The 22,520-nt window shown below is 29.1% G+C and overlaps 1 protein-coding gene across 3 annotated transcripts; it reads right to left on the bottom strand.

The window, feature by feature from the left end:
* Positions 1-934: 934 nt before the first annotated feature.
* LOC133704484 (uncharacterized) lies at positions 935-8,374 on the bottom strand. Of its 3 annotated transcripts, none has more exons than XM_062129313.1 (8): positions 8,080-8,374; positions 6,247-6,660; positions 5,878-5,995; positions 3,321-3,630; positions 3,054-3,126; positions 2,615-2,705; positions 2,458-2,537; positions 935-1,585 (listed from the first exon to the last, which is right to left on the bottom strand). In XM_062129313.1, the coding sequence occupies exons 1-8, from the start codon at positions 8,134-8,136 to the stop codon at positions 1,439-1,441; spliced, it is 1,290 nt and encodes a 429-aa protein (XP_061985297.1). In that variant the 5' UTR covers positions 8,137-8,374; the 3' UTR covers positions 935-1,438. The 3 variants fall into 3 exon arrangements, with proteins under 3 accessions (XP_061985297.1, XP_061985298.1, XP_061985299.1); XM_062129314.1 differs by having other exon boundaries at positions 3,321-3,627; positions 8,080-8,370; XM_062129315.1 differs by lacking the exon at positions 6,247-6,660 and having other exon boundaries at positions 3,321-3,627; positions 8,080-8,366.
* Between the last annotated feature and the right edge of the window lie 14,146 nt (positions 8,375-22,520).

Below are 22,520 nucleotides of genomic sequence, written 5' to 3'. Positions count from 1 at the left end.
CACTGGAGGTTGAATCAAACTGAAATATTAGCCCCATTTGTTTGTGGAAAATAATTTTTTTTTATGAAGTAAATTTCAAGAAAATAAATTATTTTTTGATATTTAATAATATAATAAAAAATAAATTGAAAAATACTTTCTATTATTTGATTATATCATGAAAAATAAACTGAAAAATAATTTATTAATATTTTATTTTAAAAAAAATTTATTAAAATAATGAGGAACAAATCTTACAAATTAAAAAAATTAAATAAGCATGAAATTAAAAAAAATTCATAAATTATCTCAAATAAAATAAATAATAATCAAAATAATAGAGATCAAATCTAATAAATAAAAAAATTAAAAGATCAAGAAATTAAAATAATAATAATTACCATTTCATAAATTATTTCAAATAAAATAAGTAACAATCAAAAGAATGAGGACCAAATTTGATAGATAAAAAATTTCAATTAAAAAATAATAAGAGAAAAACAAATAACAATTATAAAAATGAGGACCCAAGTTAATATAAAAATTAAATTCTAAGGAACGAAATTAAAAAACAATATTTAAAAACAAAATATATATAGCAATTAAAAATTTAAGGATCAAATTTGATATAATCAACAAATAATATGATATTTTTAAAATTTTCACAACTTCCAGAAAGTGTTTTCCATCCAAAATAAAAAGAAAAAACTTTTCTGAAAACCAAGATAAAAAAATTTTAACTGGAAAATATTTTCTGTTGACCAACTTTTCAAATAACAAAAACATACATGAAAATTTAAAAAGTGATTTCCACACCAAACAAATGCCCCTAAAATAAACCTATAATCAAAACCTAGGAAAGGAAAATGAAGCAAGGACTGCACTAACGTAGGTCACTGTCATACTTATCCAAAATGATTCCTAACATGACAAGTTTTTAATGCTTTAAACTAAATTAAACTGAACACAGGAGAACATATTATGAAAATAAATGAAGCAAAACTTGCTAATACAATTATTAAACCTAGCCCGGTCCCGGTCCGGCGAACAGGTGAGCCTTGCACCGAGTCATAAACCAGGCCGGTTATAATTCCTACGCTACCTTACGTTGTATTTTCTGGTTTTGGTACATGGAGAAATTTGTATCCTAGGGCATCCATTAGCAGCAATCGTCAAGCCAGTGATGTTAAATAATTTCTCCAGCTTCATGAACAGAAGCCCTTTCATCCTCCATGATATTTACAAAAACAAAGCCCATTGCACAAGAAAGAAAAGAGCTGGACAAAGCTAGGGATCATGCATGTGAATTTCCTTCATTTGGCAACATACCTCGAAATTGTCTAAGAACAAGAACTTACTGTCTGGTATTTCTTAGTCTGTTTCCAAGTTAACTGGGTGGTGATAAACAACAGATATGCACACCATAAATCTATCACGAGCATAATATGCTAGACCTCACTCATACTGGATTTGGGTTCTGGTTCTGGTTCTGACCGACCTGAACTCGCCAAGCATAATATTGAAAGTACAATGAGTTGAGGCTCATAGCTATCCCAAAGCCCAAAACAGATGAAAGGAGTATCGCATAAATGATCTTCAGATGAAGCTGCAACAATAGTTTTCAGATGATTCAATCAGTATAATCCAGGCTTCAAATCAACATGAATCAATATCAATAATGCCAGAAAATTTGGGGTTGGGAGTCATCTCGAACTTTTAAACTTGACATGGTAATGTAAAAAAAAAAAAACATGGTGCAGAAATTTACCAAAATTTCTTTTCTTTTTCCACCATTGCCATGCAGGTTGATTTAGAGCTTTCTGTATCTCAGAGGCTCAACAACTTAAATAATCAATGCCTTTTATTGGCTTTATGGTTTATAACTAATGCATTATTTTTTCCTCCCTTAATTATTTACTTACAGAAACCTGAAAGAAAAGTTTCGCCTTCTTTTCTAGCCAGGGAACCTTCAAGCCAGGGCAATTTGCAACACTTAGAAGACCAAAATATTCAACAGAGATGGGAATTAAGTTTGGCTGAAACAAACTATCATATTCCTCACTAACCTAATGAGTAGGAACCAGCAAAGCAATGCCAGGGAAGATAACATGAGAGAGACACATTCAAAACACAAGCTCAGGGTATTAGAAATTACAATGCGATAAAAGAAAATAAAATCTCAGGTCACATGGTACTTGATCATCACGTGCAGAAGTTAGTCAGTAAAGCTTCTACCCAGAATACCAAACAAAATCATTAACCTAAATTATGATAGCTTTTAGTGAAATTTGTTCCAAGAATGGACTCAACTTGTAGTTTTCTTAAATTCTTAATTGAAGTTTGTCTTATTTGATTATCTAGCATTGCCTATGCCTTTAACCATGATTATCTTTAATTCATCCAGCATATCCCGTGCCTTTAACCATGATTATCTTTGCATCTTCACGGTTATGAAATGAACTAACAGATATGACTCACCATACTGTAGAATATGTGGACAGTGATGGCCACAGATGCAAACTCAAGTGCAGCATATGTCCATATATACTCTCTGATTGCTGCAAGTCATGAAAGCATTTAGCATGAAAACTCCAATTAAAATCAAAGTTCTGTAAATTCAAGGCTCAGAATATACCTAGAATGACCGCAAAGATAGATGACAAAAGGCCCAATGTAAATGCAAATGGTGCAGCAACTATAATTGCTTGAGTCTTCATGTCACGAATCTGCAGAGTTTTAATACACATGATCAGCATTTCTGCTCTTAAAGATAAACTACAAAAAGTTCTAGTCATGCGCCTTCTCAACATTTTCCATACAATATCACTATTATGCTCTCCTATTTTTACTTCTGAGCCTAGGCAAGCTTTCTTCAGATCATAATTAAAGGGACCTAGTCAACAGTCTTATTTGTTTTGATCAGCACAGTATCACAACCTAAACCAACTAGATGAACCTAAACAGGCATGTATACAGTAGAACTCATCAGAACAAGATATAATGGAACCTTCTAGTTTTCACAATAATATAAATTTGTTAATTCTACATTTTTCTACAGCAGGAAAACAACATACCAACACTTGCTCCAAGAAGAAGAAATAGCATATGGTGCTAATTAAGACAAGCACAACAAAGTCCTGCCAGGCACTGCATCAAACACCATAATAACTAAAAAATAAAATTAGTAGAAAGTGGAAAGTGAAAATTCATGACTAACTGGCTGTGACTGAAACTTGAAGCAGATTTCTCTCACCCAAGATGTCATGCATAAGGACATCATGGAATCATGATGTTAAAGATAAGGCAAATAGATCTATGACTATGATGCCAGCTTGTATTACCTTATTCGCTGCAACCTCTGGCGACTCTGTTCCTGTCTGTTATTTCTTTGGGCTAAGCTTGTTGTCCGCAGCAAAGTTACAGGCAAGTTCTTAACTTCTTGCCCGCATACATCACAATACTTGTTTCCTTTGGTGCTAAACCACTTAATTGCACAGTCTTCATGTACAAGTCTGAGGTCACCTTTGCAACTGCATTCCATTTTGAGTGTATTTCCTTCTTCACATACATCAAAACAGATCCTACATACAGCTTCCTCTTCAGCAATTTCTTCATCATCGGCTTGCATTGGAACAGGTGTTATTTGATCTGCTAAATAGCAAAGTTACTCAAGGATATGGTGGAAGGATAGCAATGCAAGGATCACGGGTATAAAGAGTTCATTGACATTACAATCTGATATGATGAGCTAACACCAGAGAAACCACGTGATGACAACACTTGAGAGCATGGGGTCCATAACTCCCAACTCCCAAGTAGTAGACTGGAAGACACCGAGTTTGAATAGCATCCAATGGGAACCCAGAATCAGGACCTATAGAAGGTACTAAAATACTTGAATTATGTATCTTCATTGGACTACCCGACAATACCACCCTGCCCCCCTTCTCTTAGGCAGAATGCAAATCACATGAATTTTGACATAATTATTTTTTATTGTATTCCTTTTTTAAATTTTAAGAATTTTTAGTATTTGTCAGCTTTATTTAATTAAACAAGTGGTTTATTAGAAAATTGGTAATTATTTTAAGATTTTATTTCATTTTATTCCATTTCCAATGTTTAGTATTAATAAGTTTCCTAGTTGTACGAGTCTTTTGGCAATCAAAACATTGATGAATAATTAAGATTTTTGTGAGTTCTCCTAAACTTTGTTGTGTTTGTTTTTTTAGGATTTTTGAGTGCAACTGTATGTTCCATCAAGTGGTATCAAAGCAAGTTTAGCTTGATTGATGGATGAGTGATAGCAACCAACCCAGTGACACACGTCAAGGGATGCAAGCCATCTAGGACACTGTGTGAGTCCGAAGGACAGCGTCAATACACCATAGGTATGGCAGTTACTTAGAGTCACTCATTGAGAGTTTTGCAATGACCGAAGAAAGTCCCAATGTCTTGATGTTAGATGCCAACAGGTATCATGGATACAATAGATGCTGCACTAGCAAAGGAGCTCATAGTCAGCCTATTTGTGGTCATGTTCCTGCTTTTAAATAAATTTCGATTGAAGATCAAAATAGGGACAAGTATGATAATTTAACTGTGGTCCCAACAAATTTTGATTGAAGATTGATGTTGGCAACTTTCAGCAGAGATCTAAGTGTTGAAACTTACAGACTAGCTTGCTAATAATACAACAAATTTCACTAAATATATTTTGATTGATGATCATAATAGGCACAAGTATAATAGATTTAATTATGATCCCAACAAATTTCAATTGAAGATTGATGTTGGCAACTTTCAACAGAGATCCGAGTATTGAAGAACTTATAGACTAGCTTGCTAATTGTGATAGAATAATCGAATATGCAAGACTATCAAATGGGAAGATTGCACAATTGGCTGAGAACAAATTGAAAGGAAGAGCTTCTTCGTGATGGAAACAAGTCCAAGATACTTTGATAGCAAAAAATGTCGTATAAGATGAGAGGTAAGAGATGGTTTTATTCCCATGGATTACAATGTGATTTATGAAGCCTAAAGCTACAATTGGAGCTTACATAATAGTAAACAAAGTAGCTGCTTCATGTGATGACTTTATTAACAACAAACCATGCAAGGAAAACAAATGTACAAGTGAGATGGTCTTTTTAGCAGGTAAAGATTTCAAAAGGTTGTCATAGACACTTCCAAATTTAATGATGCAAATAAATTTGATAAAGCCGCTACCTGTGACCACAAGAAATGGAGGATTTTTCTCTTATGGAAATAAGCTTAAAGGAAAATTTTAGTGGAACCTATTCAACAATATGTAGAGGACATGTCTTTAAATAACTAGATTTCATAGATTTTGCAACCATTAAGAAGTCATATGTGGACTTCCAAGGGATAGAAAAATACCTCAGCAGATTGAGGTTTTTCTTTGCCCAACCAAAACACTAATAGTATGTTTAAAAGGGTGGGGTCAAGGACGAGTTGCTTTATGAAAGGGTTAGTTCCATGAGTATATTCCTAGTGTCTATTCATTTGACATGGGAGAGCTCAATTTCTGCAATAAACTTGATGGCAAGTTTTTTCTCAAATCTCATGACATTTGGTAAAATTATTTTTATTGTATTCCTCCTTTGATTTTTTAAATTTTCTAGGATTTATTAGATTTATAAAATTTCAAACACGAAAATATAAAAATAAAAACATAAAAGGTGAGGAACTTAAATAGACATGATCAAAGGCAAAAAGATCTCATCAATTAACCCATCTACAGCATTAAATTTAGTCACATTATGCAATTCCTAATTATATGAGTTGAGGAGCAAGTTAGGGAGCTTGATAAAGCAATAGTTTTAAGGAGCAATAGAAATAAGGAAATGAAGCAACATATGTGCTAGTACATACCATTGCTAGGATCTGTTGCAACATGCTCATCATGAGTAGCAAAAGATGCAGATTGGACAATAACAACATTTCGCCCAGGAACAGAAAGGGACCTTGGAATCACATGACCAGCCACTTTCTGAACAAAAAAATTATTCAGTTATTCTTTTCAACAATTTCCCTAGGCTACTAAACCATGCATCTCTGTTTCTTGTTATGGGAAAAAAGAGAGATCATAATGAACATTTTTCGAAGCATTATATTTATATATATGGAGTCAACAATTACTTGCTTGAATAATTGCTTCTTGGATCATCTCTCAAAAAATCTAAAGGATTTGAATTAAGATTTGAGTTCATAAACAAGGTAGCAGCGAAAATCATAGCTTACTTTTATTTTATGAGATTCAACAGGCATTATTGCTGAATCAGGCATGGAAACAGAAGGGGAAGGGGACAAGTTTGATGCAGGTATGACAGGAAGAGAAGTGCATCTTTCCCAAGAAAAAGCCGACTTGAAGCTGGCCATGATAGGACTATCTAGAGCTGTCGTGTGGTCTGAATTAAGGAGAGAACTCTTCTCACCATCAGGGGCAGCAGATTTTCGCTTCAAGCTGAAAGTCTGCAACAAGCTTCCTGGTGAATTGCTTTTATATGAATTTTGAGAGTGGAGTAAGCCTTTCCCACTACAGCTACTGCCAAAACCTACAGGTCTAGGGGGGATTTGAAGTGAAAGATCAGAGCGTCTTTCACTTGGTTCTGGATTTAATACTTCATTTGAGGGTTCCGCATTTTTGGGATCAGCCTGCAAGCGGGACATAGTAGATCCCAGTCATTTGCTTTACTAGCTTCCAGAAAAAAATGTCACACCAGAAAAGAATAAATGACAAGTCTATTACAATCACATGTGAATCTTGCAAACACCAGATGAACCAGATGCATACATATAATTTGTTCCTTGAGGAAATTCTTAGCTTCTTAGATATCAGGCTTTCTTGGAATGAGTTTTAGGTTTTTTTTAGTCTTGAAACAAATGAAGGAGGAATAGAATACATTTAGACAGCTATCAAAATTAGGTTAAATTTTAAGCATTTCCATTATGATTTTCCTTTCCCACCTTCCTTTGAAGTTGGGTCAAGTGGTGAAGGGAGTTAATTACTTGAATCATGTGGTTTTACTGATCTACATAATTCACATTTCTTGTGGGAACAAAATCTAATTGAATACCGTGGTTAGGAAGTGATTTCCACCAGTCTCCTTCCAAAACTATGCTGTTCACACAAACAAAGGGGCCAAAACTGAAAAAAAGAACGGAAATGTATTGAGTTGTGAGCTGCAAAGTAATTGCACAGAATCAGTTTCAATTCAATTTTTAGAAGTGTTTCAACAAAAACAGATTGTTCCTAAACAGCTCTACTATTCTAACTACACCAGCAAAGAAGAAAGGCCATGCCGTGCTGTAAAATTAAAAATGCAAACTAGGGACCATCAGATATAAGCAGGAAATACCTCTAACGTATTTTCAGGAGGTTTCCTTTACCTATTCCAAGGGCAGCAGTCATCTTAAAACCGCACTGCTAGAAGCACTATCACTTAAATGCCAACAAGCAAAAAGAAAATGTATTCATAATTCTGATGTCCAAAAAAATTGCAAGTACTAAAATTTTCAGAATAACAGACGACATAATACTCTCATGTATCCCAGCATCTGTCTCATTGGCATTTCATCACCAGCAAGGATCTATTCAAGTTCTTATAGCCTGAAATACACAAAAGCTTTATACATATATAGACGTATCAAACCTTAATGACAACCTAAAATAGCTTTTCCCACTTCCCAGAAACATGAATTCCACTCCTTGGCTCGCGCAACTACAGTTAAGTGAGGGGGCTAAACCCAGAATTAACTAAATTTGCAGTAATCACACCACATTTTGTTCAAAATATTCTTATACCCTGAAGGAAATGTTCTATAAATAAAATAAAGCAGAAAATCTATGTATCTATCTAATAAATCTCAGGCAAACCAACCAATAATTATACAAACAATCAAATTAATTTCAGCAGCAAGACCTTGCCAACCCCATTAAAAGAGAGAGATTGATATAAAGATTTGACGACATAAAGTTGAAGACCTACTCTTTATTTGTTTTTAAGTAAAACAAGCAAAGAAAACCTCTTTAAAGATTTCAAAAAGATGGAGGACTCAATAGGACCAACCAACCTCTGCTGGAGAACCATCAGCAACTCCATTGTTGACTCCTGGCTGAATTGCTTGCATTACTTCTTTTTCTTTCTTTCTTTTCGTTTTGACAAATTTCTCAAGATTGAGGAATAATCTCAAAAGGGGTATCAATATATAATAATATTAGTAAATTGAAACCATAAATAGGGCGAGAGGGTCAAAAACACCTAAACAACAAAGATTGAGAAAGAGAGAATCAAGGAATAGAAAAAAAAATGGAGAGAGAGAGAGAGAGAGAGAGAGAGAGAGAGAGAGAGAGTTAACGTTGCTGTAATGTTACTGTGTTTCCACGTGTTCAAAAAGAATTTATGGAGTAGAAACATAACACTGTTATGGTGGCTTCGAAAAAGACGAGAGAAGTCATCTTTCTCTATCCCGCAGACAAGCTGTGGGATAATAATCATTTACGGTTTGCTTTGATTTTCATTAAAAAAAATTGAATATAAATATTTTTTAAAAAGATTTAAAATTAATTTAAAGTTTAATTTTTTAAAATAAAAACTAGTTTAAATAACTTTAACTTAGTTTTGGCTCGGTTTTTTTTTAATTTAGCTTGATTTTTTGGTTTTGTCTCGGTTTTTTTTCTGATTTTTTTTGTTTTGTTTTGATTTTTTGATTTTAAATTTATAAAATCAAAATCGAATTAATGAGTTTTTTAAAAAATTTTAATTAAATTTTTTTATAATTAAATTTTTTTAGTTATTCTTTTTTATAGTTCTATCAGTTTAATTGTTTTTTTTTATTTTCTTACTGCGCACTTCTCTCCCTTTCCCCCTACTCTCATCTTTTTCATTCAGTTGCTACTCGCTCTCACATTTCTTTTGTTTTTTTCCCCTCGTAGTGAATTTATTTTAGGGAATGGAATTGTGAAAATGAAAATGAGATTTTATTCTTATTTTTGAGAAATATAATGAAAATAAGAATAAGAAATTAAACATAATTTTATTCTCATAAGAAAATGGAGGTGGGAATAAAACTAATAAATGAATGGATTTTAAAAAAAAAACATGTTATTTTTTATTTGTTGTATACCAACTTTTACTATTATCATCACAGATAAAAAAATAAATAAAAAATGTATATTATTATTGCATCATTTTTATTATAGAACAAGAAGATTCAGGGAAAAAATAAAGAAAAAGGGTAAAAAAATCAAGTCGATAATATTTTAATGTTTTTTTTATCAAAATTTAAATTTGATGTTAATAAGTATAATTTTTAAAAAACAGAAGATAAATTGTTAAATCCAATAAAAGTAATTTTTCTTATAATTCATTTGCCACCTTATTATATACATAAAAAAAACAAAGAAAAAAAAATTGTACTTGGGCCAGGCGATGCTAGAAAAATGGTAGCCTTTGCTCACTCAAAAAATATACTTGCCAATCCTGGGCCTGCAAACTCTGTTTCAGTTAAGCTCTATATATTTTGTATTTTAGCCCATCAAACTCTGTGGTCGACAATTTTCAAGTTATAACATCCTGTTGATACTCTAAGATGCCGACGGCTAATAAAATTGCTGCGATAACCATATGGTTGTGCATGGCCATTTTTGGCGAGCACGATCTGCTCCGGCCGCCCTCATTTCGGTCTGAAAAGTTTTTTGGTATGTGACCGGGGCTCGTTTAAGATTTAAATTCTATTTATTTTTATATTTTAAAAATATTTTAAAAAAGTTGAATTATTTTTTTCATTTCAAATTAAAATTTTTTAATATTTACAGATCATTTTAACATACTACAATCACAATTTCAAACATTCTTTTAATACAACTAGGATAGCATGGGCCTACAACCTTAGCTTTGCTAATGGTGTTCTTGCTGCTGCATCTTGTTTTCTGCAGCTTGCTTTGTCTTTCTCCTCACCATTTTGGTTTTCGGCATCTCTAGCTGCACAATATCCGACAAAAACAAAGTCATTTCCGATTTCATGCCATGTTAAAATAAATCCTTGCCGTTTGACCTGTCAGGTGCAGACACCGTCTGATGATCTCTGAAAAACACGTCCAGAGGAAAACTGTCTGGCCAATGTGTATAATGCATGATTTATGAAACCGGTTGGCCACACATAAAGAGAGAGAGTATGAGGTTTAAAAATGATCTCCGGAAAGTAGAGATAGATGTCTGAAAAACAACCTCTCCTTTCACAATTAATCTTTTGGCTGCAGCTCCAGCAAGTGGCATGAGAATCCTGTGAAACTTCAATGCTGCAAGTCGGTAGCAGTGACAGGATCTATAACTGGCATGGTACTGTCCCCGACATATTTTTAAAGCTCTTGATGATCATCATGTTGGTGTGATTCTATAGCAGCAACATTATTAAAAAAAAAAAAAAAAGCAAAAGACATTAGTGATTTGCCACATGTTTCGTGTTTTTATGGTTTTAACCTTATGAGAAAAAATGGTTATGCTAGTAATTAAGGGTACAATTGTCTTTTTAAATGGTGCAATGGTGGTTGCAAAATTAATTAGGGTCGTAGGACACCTTCTTTTAGTACAATTAAACAATTATTTTAATCTTGAAAGAAAAAAAAAATATAAAAAGTTTTTGTAAAGGGATCTTTTAGTTTTTTTCAAAAAATTTACACAGTTAAACTATAGTCATACCTCTTAGAAGAAAAATAAATTGAACATGAACATGCAAGGGGTTTTTTATATCTTTTCATTTTAAAAAATAATGAAATTTCAAAACTACCCTTAGAATAAAAAAAAATAAAGTTAGTTTCAAGGGTATCTTGGTCTTTTTCATTTGATTTTATTATTTTTTTTAGTCATGTTAGGGGTTGTTTTGTAATTTTATGCTATTAAATATTTATAAAAAAGTTATTGATGTGTGCAACACACACTTCAACACATGATGACCTCCAAGCCATTCAAGTGGTGCATGAAGTCCCTTCTTGTTACCAAAAACTTGCTTTAACGATGGTGTTGGGAGTGACAAGTCATTCTTTTTCCGCTGGTGTGGTGCGTGTTAACAAGGGAAGTCTAGTTGGGTTGCAGTGAGGTTTTTTCTTTCTTTCTTCTCTCTACCATTCCTTAGAAATTCACACTTGACCTTCAAAAAAGTAATTGTCTTCTAGTTTGTGATTTGATCGATTTTGACCCTCCTTCTTTTGATCACGATTTATTTGGCTTTTGATGCTTTTTTTATTTTTTTTTAATTTCATTCCACGATATTTTATTCAATTTGATAATTTAATCTGATTTGATCTCTCTATTTTCGATTGCTCTATTTCTGTGTTTTATACTTTTCTTGATTTTTTTTTTGCAATTTCATCCCTTCCAATTTTATTGCATTTGTTTTCTTAATCAATTTTTTTATCCTCATTATTTTGATTACTATGTTCCTATCCTTTTTCTTGATTTATCTTTTTTTCGATTCCATCCCTAAACATTTAATTTTATTTGATTTTGTATTCAATTTCGATCTTCATTCTTTTGATTACTTTTCTTTAATCTTTTTTTTAATTTAGCCTTTAATTATTTTCTTTCATTTTGTTCTTATACTATATTTGGTTTTCATTGTTTAGGTTTTTAATTGTTTTACGGTTGGATATTTTACTTTGTTATTTTTACATGGTTGCTGTCTATCATGACAATCCTTTATTGAAAATTGAATTTTTGTTTTGAATTTATAATTCAACATTTTATTATTAAACCCTTAGTTTCATTATTTGTTACACTTTCCTTTCCATATTTTTTCTCAATTTTTTTCAACAATTTTTTTTTTTACAATTTTATTATTTGACGTTATATTATTAATCATTGAGCTATGTGATTTTTTCACTTTTCTTTCTGCTGGGTTATCCTGACTGCAAGTTAATCAAGTTAATTTAGGTAAACTTGCATTTTATTTCTTATTTTTTTATTTAACTTTAGTTTTTTTGCTAGGTGCTTCTTTGGGAAGTCTATTTATTTTTAATCTCGGTCTCATATCTCTAGTGGTGAGTTGGTCGAGTTAGCCTCAGTGGACTCAGTTTTTTTTTTCTTAATTTTTTTAATGATTTTTTTTTCAATTTCATCATTTCGCATTAAATTATTTGACAATAAGCTTTATCATTTTTATTTTTTTTGCATCTCTTATTGTTTTGTTATTTCGAGAGCGGGTTGGTTAAGCTAATCATAGTCAATTTGCATTTTATTTCTCAATGTTTTTTTTTTATCTAACATTGGTCTTTTTTGTTAGGTCCTTTTTTTGTAAGTCTTTTTTTTTTATCTCAATCTCATGTCACGAATGGTAGGTTAGTCGAGTTAACTTAAGTTGGCTCAGATTTTTTTTGTTGATTTTTATGTGTTTTTTTTTCAATTTCATCATTTACTTTTAATTATTTGCCCTCAAGCTTTATCATTTTGTCACTTTTTTCTGTCTGGTTATTTCAAAAGCAGGCTAGTAAAGCTATCCCGGGTTAGCTTTTTTTTTTTTAATGCTTTTTTATTGAACTTTGATTTTTTTACTAGGTCCTTTTGAAATTCTTTATTTATCCTGGTCTCATATTGCGGGTTGTGGGTTCGTTAAGTAAGCCCGAGTCACTCAATTTTTCTTCTTTGATGTTATATTATTTTTATTTATTTTTGTTTTCATCTTTAACATTAGGGTAATAGGTCTTGAACTTTATGATTTCTTTTCACTTTCCTTTCTACGTGGTGTTTCGATCTCATATTTTATGTCACATTTTAGTAAATTTAACTTTATTTGTCTCATATTATCGTCGTCTGGATATAATTTTTTGGCGTTGAGAAATCTTGGCCCTGCTCGCAGCATAGTACGGGCCATTTATCTAGTTAACATATTCTAAAGGGCTTGGTTTTTTCACTGTAGCAATAAGTAGTGAAAAGCCAAGCTCTTTTTTATTTTGATCCTCAAATATTTTAGGCCTTTTTGTTCAAATTTTATTTTTTTTTTACAATTTCATCCTTCAATATTAGGTTAACTAAGTATAAGGCTTCATAATTTGTTTCGATTTGCTTTCTATATAGTTATTCTGATCTCATAATCTATATTGTGAATTTTATGGGCTAGCTATGATGACTCGGGTTATTTTTTTTATCTATTTTTTATTTTATTTTTTCAACTTTATCCTTCAACATCGAGTTAATTAGGAACCAAACTTTATAATTGATTTTGAATCGCTTTCTATGGATTTATCTCAGTCTTTTTATCCGGGTTTAACAAATTAACCAAAGTTGACTCGAGTTATTTTTTTTTTGTTAGTGTAATCCTTTAAAATTGGGTTGGTTGGGAATTAAGATTTCTAATTTTTTATTTGCTTTCTACATAGTTATCACAGTCTTATGACCTGATTGCAGGTCACACTGGTTGACTCAAGTTTTTTTTTAATCTTTTTTTAGTTGAATTATTTTAAATTTCATCCTTTAATATTGGGTTGATTGGAAATTAGAATTCATAATTTGTTTCAGTTTGTATTCTATAAGGTTATCGCGGTTTTATGAATCAGATTTGGTTGGTTAACTTAGGTTATTTATTAAGGTGTTTTAGGTCAATATAAATTGAAAATAAGTTTTTAAGCCAAAGATTCAAAGCCCTATTTTTCCAACGACCTCTAGTCGTTGGGTTTCACAAAAACAGATGATGTTTCATTTGTTGTCATTGATGCCATACTGTCTGCTTTTTATTTTTTAAAAAAACATGGTAGATGACATTTAAAAAATTAAAAAAAATAAAGATAGACCTAGCGCACGAGCTGGAAGGCCCACGCGTTAGAGCTGTATTTTTAAATGCCCAGGCCCACGCGTGTGGGATCTTTTTTTTTTGCTATTTTATATAAGGGTTAAAAAAATTGATAAAAAATCATTGAATCCAATTGAGTACATAAGACGAGTTGCAGGTTTAACGAGTAAATTTGCAACATCCAAACTACTTTTTTCCTTTTTTTAGTTGCCCTCAATTTAAAAAAAAATATTTTTTATTATTAATAATGTACTTTTATCCTCTCGGCACCACGTTCCTATCATAAATTTTTTACTTCTAAAATAAGTATTTAATATAAAAAATTATCATGTAATTTATTGTTGTATAATTAAATAATAAATCATTTTTGAGGTAAAATTTTTTTATTAAACTTGTCAATGTTTACCAAGTAGCGAGAATTGAACAACATTATCAAAACACCATAGTCCTGAAAAGTCCAGGTCCATCAAATGCAAAGAGGTAAGACTCCATTTTCCTTAGAATAACAAGGGCTGTCACTTTTCCAGGACTAGCTCTCTCACCTGGAATGTGTATTATTAGGGAATGTTTGGCAATGTGGCTGCGGCTGTGTTCCTAAAAAATTTGATTTTTTTTTTGCTAAAATTTAATATAATTTGTATGTTTTGGATCGTTTTGATGTGCTGATGTCAAAAATAATTTTTTAAAAATGAAAAAACATCATTGTCATACATTTTAGCACGAAAAATTATTTGAAAAGCACCTGCAACCACACTGCCAAACACGCTCTTAGAGTTTTATTTGCACGCGCAATTTCGAATTTCCGTTGAGAATTAAATTAGAGAAAATATAATTTCTCTTAACTTACTCACTTTAAACATTGATGCAAATGATCATGCTTTATTTTTTTTATCTAATCTTATTCTAATTATTATTCTGATTTATATCAACATATTAAAAACTTAATAAATAACACTCTTTAAGCATCATGATAAGAAATTAAAATAGAACATAAATCAAGTATGAGTTTATTATAAATACATTTTAGAAATTGAGAGACTAAAATGTAAAGTCAAATAAAGACATGATTATATAAATTTATAATAATTATCTTAAAATAAATCATGTGATATTTTTTAAGGGCCGATGATGCCACCAATTCCACATCGGCTAGGATGGTAGGCCTCCTAGTAGGTATTGTTAACATAATCAAATAATAAATTTTGTTCTTTTAAATGATTTTTATGGGAAAATAGATTTTTTTGTGCTTATAAGAAACTAAAGTCTTATCTCTTAGCCAATGTGAGAGTGGTGATATTATCAAGGGCTAAGTGATATTTTGAGGGCGTTTGATAATATAGTTAAAACATAATTTTGATTTTTTTGATATTTTAAAATCATTTTAATGTACTAATATAAAAAAAATTAAAAAAATTATTTAAAAATATTTCAAGAAAAAAACATTTTAAAACATAAAAATATAAAGATAAAATTTGATATATGTTACGTGAAACAATCATTTTATGCTTTCGTTAATTGTATTCTAGGTGTAGAGACATTCACAACGGGCATGAACAAACACAAAGGTGGTGGTAACAGGCAGAATCGATCCACAAAAACTGTTAAAGAAACTAAAAAAGAAGACAAGGAAGAAGGTAGAGATTGTAGCCAACAAAAGGGAAGAAGAGGGATCAAAAGATACAGGAGAAAATGTAGCCTCAGAGGCAACTCCACAGCCAATTAATGGCCATGGCCCTCCAATCTTCTATGATTGCTGTGAAAATAAAGATTTGTTAATGGTTTTTAGTGATGGGAATCCAAATGCATGCTCGATCATGTAGCTAGGAATACTTATGGACAGCATAGTTTTTGAATCACTCATTTTCTGTAGAAACACAGCACCCATTGGAAGCACTACAAGTCTCTAATCAACGATAACAATTTTTTCACCACTATTTAATTTTTATGAGTCTTAATTTTTATAATCAACAATAAAATTATTGATGAATTCTATATTTTTTATCGACTGAATATATTTATAGTATGGGGTGAAAAAAAATTCAGAATTTAATCTTATTGAAACTTTTTTTTCTAAATTTGGAATACTTTTCTAACTATTATTCTTCAAATAACTATTTAGAGACTCATAATTTTTTTTCATGCTATATATAATTTCACTATAGCTTGATATTTGATAACTTTTAGAGAGAAGCAAGCAAATATATATATATATATATATATATGAGTCAATATTTGATTTATTATCATTCTACATGTAAGAAACACCGTAGAAATTCAGATTACGTTGAGAGTTTGAGACCCTTGAACCAAAAAAAAAAAAAATGCAATTTCCCTACCAAAGATGGAAAATTGGATGCCGTAGATTTTTAACTTGAGACCATCAGAATTGGTCATGGAGAAAGCAAAAGCAATAAAGAGAATGAAGCCTCAGGGGCAGAGGGGCAGTTCCACAGCCAATTAATCATAGTGTTATTAAATCGATTACGGCTTAATGGATTGATTTGCAGCCTGATTTAAATTAAGTTTTATTTTGAATCAATTTAAAAACTGATCTGATCAAATCTATGTGAGACCTAGTTGGATAAATTTAAAGAACATTTCTTTTTAAAATTTTTATTTAAAATAATGTTGTTTTATTTTAAAAAATAAAATAATATTATTTTAAATTGACTCGGCAAATACACGTCTCTAACAAGTCTAATAACCATGCAATTAATGACCAATACCCTCCAATCTTTTATGATTGTTGTGAAAATAATGATTTTTTCTATGGTTTTTAATGAAGAGAATCTAAATACATGTTCAATCTAGAAATAACACATGCTATACTGGGAGTTAAATCAATTCTTTTTATAACATATAAAATTTAAGTTTTGCTAATGTGTTTTCTAATAAAATAATTATTTATAACCTCAAAATATGATTAAAATTGAAAAACATCTTTTTTAATTATTGATTCGATGACATATATATTAAATCGACCTGATTTAACCTTTCAAATCTATAACTCTACTCATGAGACCGTGATAACTATATGGAAAACAAATCAAAATAAATTATGAAAGTCGATTCCGAACAACCTAATATTAAAGGATAAAATTGAAAAAAAACATTAAATTAAAAATAGAATAAAAAAACTACTCGAGTCAATCCGGTTTAATCTGTCAAACCTACAATCCGGATCATAAGATTGGTATAACCTTAAAAAAAAGTAAATAAAAAAATTCTGAAATTCAATTTTCAACCAATGTTATGTTTAAGGATGAAATAAAAAAATCAATTAAAAAAATAATAATTCGTGTCAAATCGGGCTAACTTATTAAACTTGTAACCCGGGTTATAAGACTAGAATAACTTCGTAAAAAGCAAATAAAAGAAATTACAAAGATGCATTCCCAACAAATATAATGTTGAATGTTAAAATCAAGAAAAAAAAAACTCACAAAAATCGAGATAACTCCATGAAAAAAAAAAATTACAAAGTTTAATTGTCAAACAACCTAATATTAATTGATATTTAAAAAAAATTGAGTTGTTGGAGGGTGCAATTGATTAAAAAATATATATTTAATTAAATTTTTTTAAAAAAATAAACAGAATCAAATGATTAAACTTGTGACCTGAATGATAAAATCAAGATAATTTTATAGAAATCAAATTAAAAAAAACATAATATTTAATTTTCAACTAATTTAATATTAAAAAATTAATTAAAAAAACTAATTAAATAAAACTGTTTAAAATTCTAGGTAACATAGATTAAACTATTAAATGAACCGAGTAAATAAGGAAATAAAAGATAAATTTTTAAAAAATAAATTTAAAAAAATTATAAAACTCCTAAGGTACTATTATATGCAATCAAGGTTTTATGAATTAATGTTATAAGAAATCACACATCAATCAATCATTTGTTGACTGCACGAATTAATCCAAAAGCTGATCTTAGAAAACCTTTAAATTATCATTATAATTTTTTTTTATAAGAATAAGATTTATTTATTTATTTTTCTATTTTGAACCAACGAAATATTGTGGTGCAGAAATTTTGCCATGTAACTTGATTGGACTGAAGGGTTAATTGAATGGTAACGCATGCCCGCGTCTCTTAGTGCTTTGCGCTGTCGACGTGGAAGGCAAATCAAAGGCTTGTGTTGACTTTAATTATAGTTGCCTTTTTCCACAGTTGACATTTATTTATTCTTTCCCGTGACTTCTTCTTCGAAAATGCATGAACCCATCTTGCGAATAAAGAGAATTTTAATTTTTTTTTTATATTTTCATATTATTTTGATTTACTACTATTAAAAATAAATTTTAAAAAATAAAAAAATATCATTTTAATATATTTTAAAATAAAAATACTTTAAAATATAATAATTAACACAACACCAAACAACAATTTCTAAATCTAATTACCGAAACTATATAATTGGCTTTCAAATGATAGTTATTCACAACACAAATTCAAGTTTAAAAAGATGAGTAAACTAGTTTAATGATTATAATTTAAACAAGTTTTTTATAATATAAACTCATTATAACTAATTGGGATTGTTTTTATACTCAAATTACATCTAAAATATATTGTTTTATAGTTTTAATTATTTTTTTAATAATTTTATATTATTTTCATAATTGTTTTGAGTTTTTTTTTAATTAGGCTAGCTATAGTAACCTATATAATTAAAGCATGAAAAATTCTTGTTTTTTTGTCTTTTCTTCATCACACACTCAATATATATATACTAAATATTTTTTACATTTATAATTTTTTTAATGCAAGTGTTTGGGGTTATTTTGTATATATCTTAACTAATTATATAAATCTACAATAACTGGAAAAACTATAACATCTTTCATATCTTACTTTTTTATTGGTTATTTCATCTTTCATAACTGAAAAATTATCATGTAATTTATTTTCATATATTAGAGTTTCATTTGCATATGCAATTTTGAATTTCCATGGAGAATTAAATTAGAGAAAATATAATTTCTCTTAACTTACTCACTTTAAACATTACAGCAAATGATCATGCTTCATATTTTACATTGCAATTTTATTTTTTCTAAGACTACTAAGTTGTTTTATATAAAAATTACTAATATTTTTTATCTTGATTATATATTGTTCTAATTAAAAGTAACAAATAGAGAAACATATGATACAACAAATTATATTATTAATTGATCTAATCTTATTTTAATTATTATTTTGATTTATATTTATATCAACATATTAGAAACTTAATAGATAACACTCTTTAAGCATTATGATAAGAAATTAAAATAGAATGTAAATCAAGTATGACTTGATTATGAATACATTTTAGAAATTAAGAGACTAAAATGTAAAGTCAAATAAAGACATAATTTTATAAATTTATAATAATTATCTTAAAATAAATTATGTGATGTTTTTTAAGGGGCTGATGATGCCACCAATCTCATATCGGCTAGGATGGTAGGCCTCCTATTAGGTATTGTCCATTGTAATCGCATTGTAAATTTTGTTCTTTTAAATGATTTTTTATGGGAAAATAGATTTTTTGTGCTTATAAGAAATTAAAGTCTTGTCTCTTAGCTGATGTGAGAGTGGTGGCATCATCAAGGGTAAAGTGACATTTTAAGGGCCTTTGACAATGTAGTCAAAACACTGTTTTTTTAAACTTTAATTTTTTAATATTTTTAAATTATTTTGATGTACTAATATAAAAAATAATTAAAAAAAAATATTTTAAAACATAATTTTGAGGTTGAGTTTTCTTTATAAACATAACACTATGCCTCCTAACCTGTACAACAACAAAACACCATAATAAATAGATGTATTAAAGACTTATCAGAGAGTTAGAAAATATATAATTAACTGTTTAGAGACTCACAATTTCTGTTTCATGCTATATATAATTTCTTGATATTGTTTAAAGTTATTGATAAATTTTAGAGAAAGGTAAGCAAAAAAATATACGAGTCAATATTTGATTTATTACCATTCTACAAGTGAGAGATACTGTATAAATCCAGAATATATTAAGAGTTTGAGACCCTTATTAAACCAAAAAATAAAAAAAAATTGCAATTTTCCTACCAAAGATGGAAAATTGGGTGCTGTAGATTTGTAACTTGAGACCATCAGAATTGGTCATAGAGAAAGCAAAAACAATAAAGAGAATGAAGCCGCAGGAGCAGTTCCACAGCCAATTAATCATAGTGTTATTAAATCGGTTACGGCTTAGTGGATTGATTTGCAGCCTGACTTGAATTAGATTTTATTTTGAATCAATTTAAAAATTGATTTGATCTAATCAAATCTATGTGAGACTTAGTTAGATAAATTTGAAGAACATTTCTTTTTAAAATTCTTATCTAAAATAATGTTGTTTTATTTTAAAAAATAAAATAATATGACTTTTAAATTGACCCGGCAAATCCACAACCCTAGCAAGTCTAATAACTATGCAATTAATGACCAATTCCCTCCCATCTTCCATGATTGTTGTGAAAATAATGGTTTTTTCTATAATTTTTAATAAAGAGTCAATCTAGAGAGTGCTTAGATCATTAACACGCGCTATATTGTGAGTCAAATCAATGTTTTTATAACATAAAAAAATTTAAGTGTTGCTAATATGTTTTCTAATAAAAACAATTAATTATAAATTCAAAATATGATATATATTGGAAAACATCTTTTTTAATTATTGATACGACCTAGTTTAACCTCTCAAATCTATAACTTTGGTCATAAAACCATGATAACTATATAGAAAACAAATCAAAATAAATTATAAAAGTCGATTTCGAATAACTTGATATTGAAAGATAAAATTAAAAATAAAATAAAAAAACTACTCGAGTCAATTCGGATTAATTTGTTAAACTTGCAATCCGGATCATGAGATTGGTTTCCTCAAAGAAAGCAAAAAAAAAAAATCATGAAATTGAATTTTCAACCAACTTTATATTCAAGGATGAAATAAAAAAAATCAATTAAAAAATGATAAAAAATAATTCGTGTCAATTCGGGCTAACTTGTTAAACTTGTAACCGGATCATTAGACTAAAATAACTTCATAAAAAGCAAATAAAAGAAATTACAAATATGCATTCCCAACAAATATAACGTTGAATGTTAAAATCAAGAAAAAAAACTCATGAGATTGAGATAATTCCACGAAAAATAAAAAATTTACAAAGTTTCATTATCAAACAATCTAATAGTAATTGATAATTTTTTTTTTAAAAATAAGATTGAGTTTGTTTAAAAGTGTAATTGATTAAAATATATATATTTAATTAAAAATTTCAAAAAAATAAATATAATCAACCAGGATTAAATTGTTAAACTCATGACTTAAATCATAAAATCGAGATAACTTTATAAAAATTAAATTAAAAAAAATAATATTTAATTTTCAACGATGTAATATAAAAAAATTAAATAAAATCTAATTAGATTAAATTGTTTAAAACTTAAAGGTAACATAAATTAACCTATTAAATAAACAGAGGAGATAAAAGATAAATTTAAAAAAAGTAAATTTAAAAAAATTATAAAACTCCTAAAGTACTATTATATGCAATCAAGGTTTTATGAATTAATGTTATAAGAAATCACACATCAATCAATCATTTGTTGACTGCACGAATTAATCCAAAAGCTGATCTTATAAAACCTTTAAATTATCATTATAATTTTATTTTTTTATGAGGATAAGATTTATTTATTTTTTTTTCTATTTTGAACCACCGAAATATTGTGGTGCAGAAATTTTGCTATGTAACTTGATTGGACTGAAGGGTTAATTGAATGGTAACGCATGTCCGCGCCTCTTAGTGCTTTGCGCTGTCGACGTGGAAGGCAAAGCAAAGGCTTGTATTGACTTTAATTATAGTTGCCTTTTTCCACAGTTGACATTTATTTATTCTTTCCCGTGACTTCTTCTTCGAAAATGCATGAACCCATCTTGCGATAAAGAGAATTTTAATTTATTTTTTTTATTTTTTTATATTATTTTTACTTACTACTATTAAAAATAAATTTAAAAAATAAAAAAAATATTATTTTAATATATTTTTAAATAAAAAATACTTTAAAATATAATAATTAACACAACATCAAATAACAATTTCTAAATCTAATTACCGAAACTATATTATTGGCTTTCAAATAATAGTTATTCACGATACAAATTCAAGTTTTTAAAAATACATAAACTTGTTTAATGATTGTAATTTAAGCAAGTTTTTTATAATATAAACTCATTATAATTTATACTCGAATTACATCTAAAATATATTGTTTTATAGTTTTAATTATTTTTTTAATATTTATATTATTTTCATAATTGTTTTGAGTTTGTTTTAATTAGGCTAGCTATACTAACCTATATAATTAAAGCATGAAAAATTCTTGTTTCTTGTCTTTTCTTCATCACACACTCAATACACACACTAAATATTTTTATATTTATATTTTTTTAATATAAATATTCAGGTTATTTTATACATATTTTAACTAATTATATAAATCTACAATAACTGAAAAAACTAGAATATCTTTCGTATCTTCCTTTTATTGGTTATTTCATGTAATTGTCACTTAGGCAATTGCCCACTCAATGTTGCGAGGATCAATTGAGGCACCGCCCCACCATCATTTGTTGTGGATAATAAAATTGACAGACAAGCGCCTAGATGGTTCCGTTGAAGCCCTAGCCCCTAGC

Source organism: Populus nigra, chromosome 10 (genome assembly GCF_951802175.1).
Source record: "Populus nigra chromosome 10, ddPopNigr1.1, whole genome shotgun sequence".
NCBI lineage: Eukaryota > Viridiplantae > Streptophyta > Magnoliopsida > Malpighiales > Salicaceae > Populus > Populus nigra.
The sequence above is the reverse complement of the archived record's forward strand: the minus strand, read 5'-3'. Positions and strand labels throughout refer to the sequence as shown.

Coding starts and splice junctions, on each gene's coding strand:
- LOC133704484 (XM_062129313.1), bottom strand. CDS start 8,136: ATGCAAGCAATTCAGCCAGGAGTCAACAATGGAGTTGCTGATGGTTCT. Junction 2,706..3,053: donor TCTTCTTGGAGCAAGTGTTG/GTATGTTGTTTT, acceptor AAAACTCTGCAG/ATTCGTGACATGAAGACTCA. Junction 1,586..2,457: donor TCCACATATTCTACAGTATG/GTGAGTCATATC, acceptor CTATTGTTGCAG/CTTCATCTGAAGATCATTTA.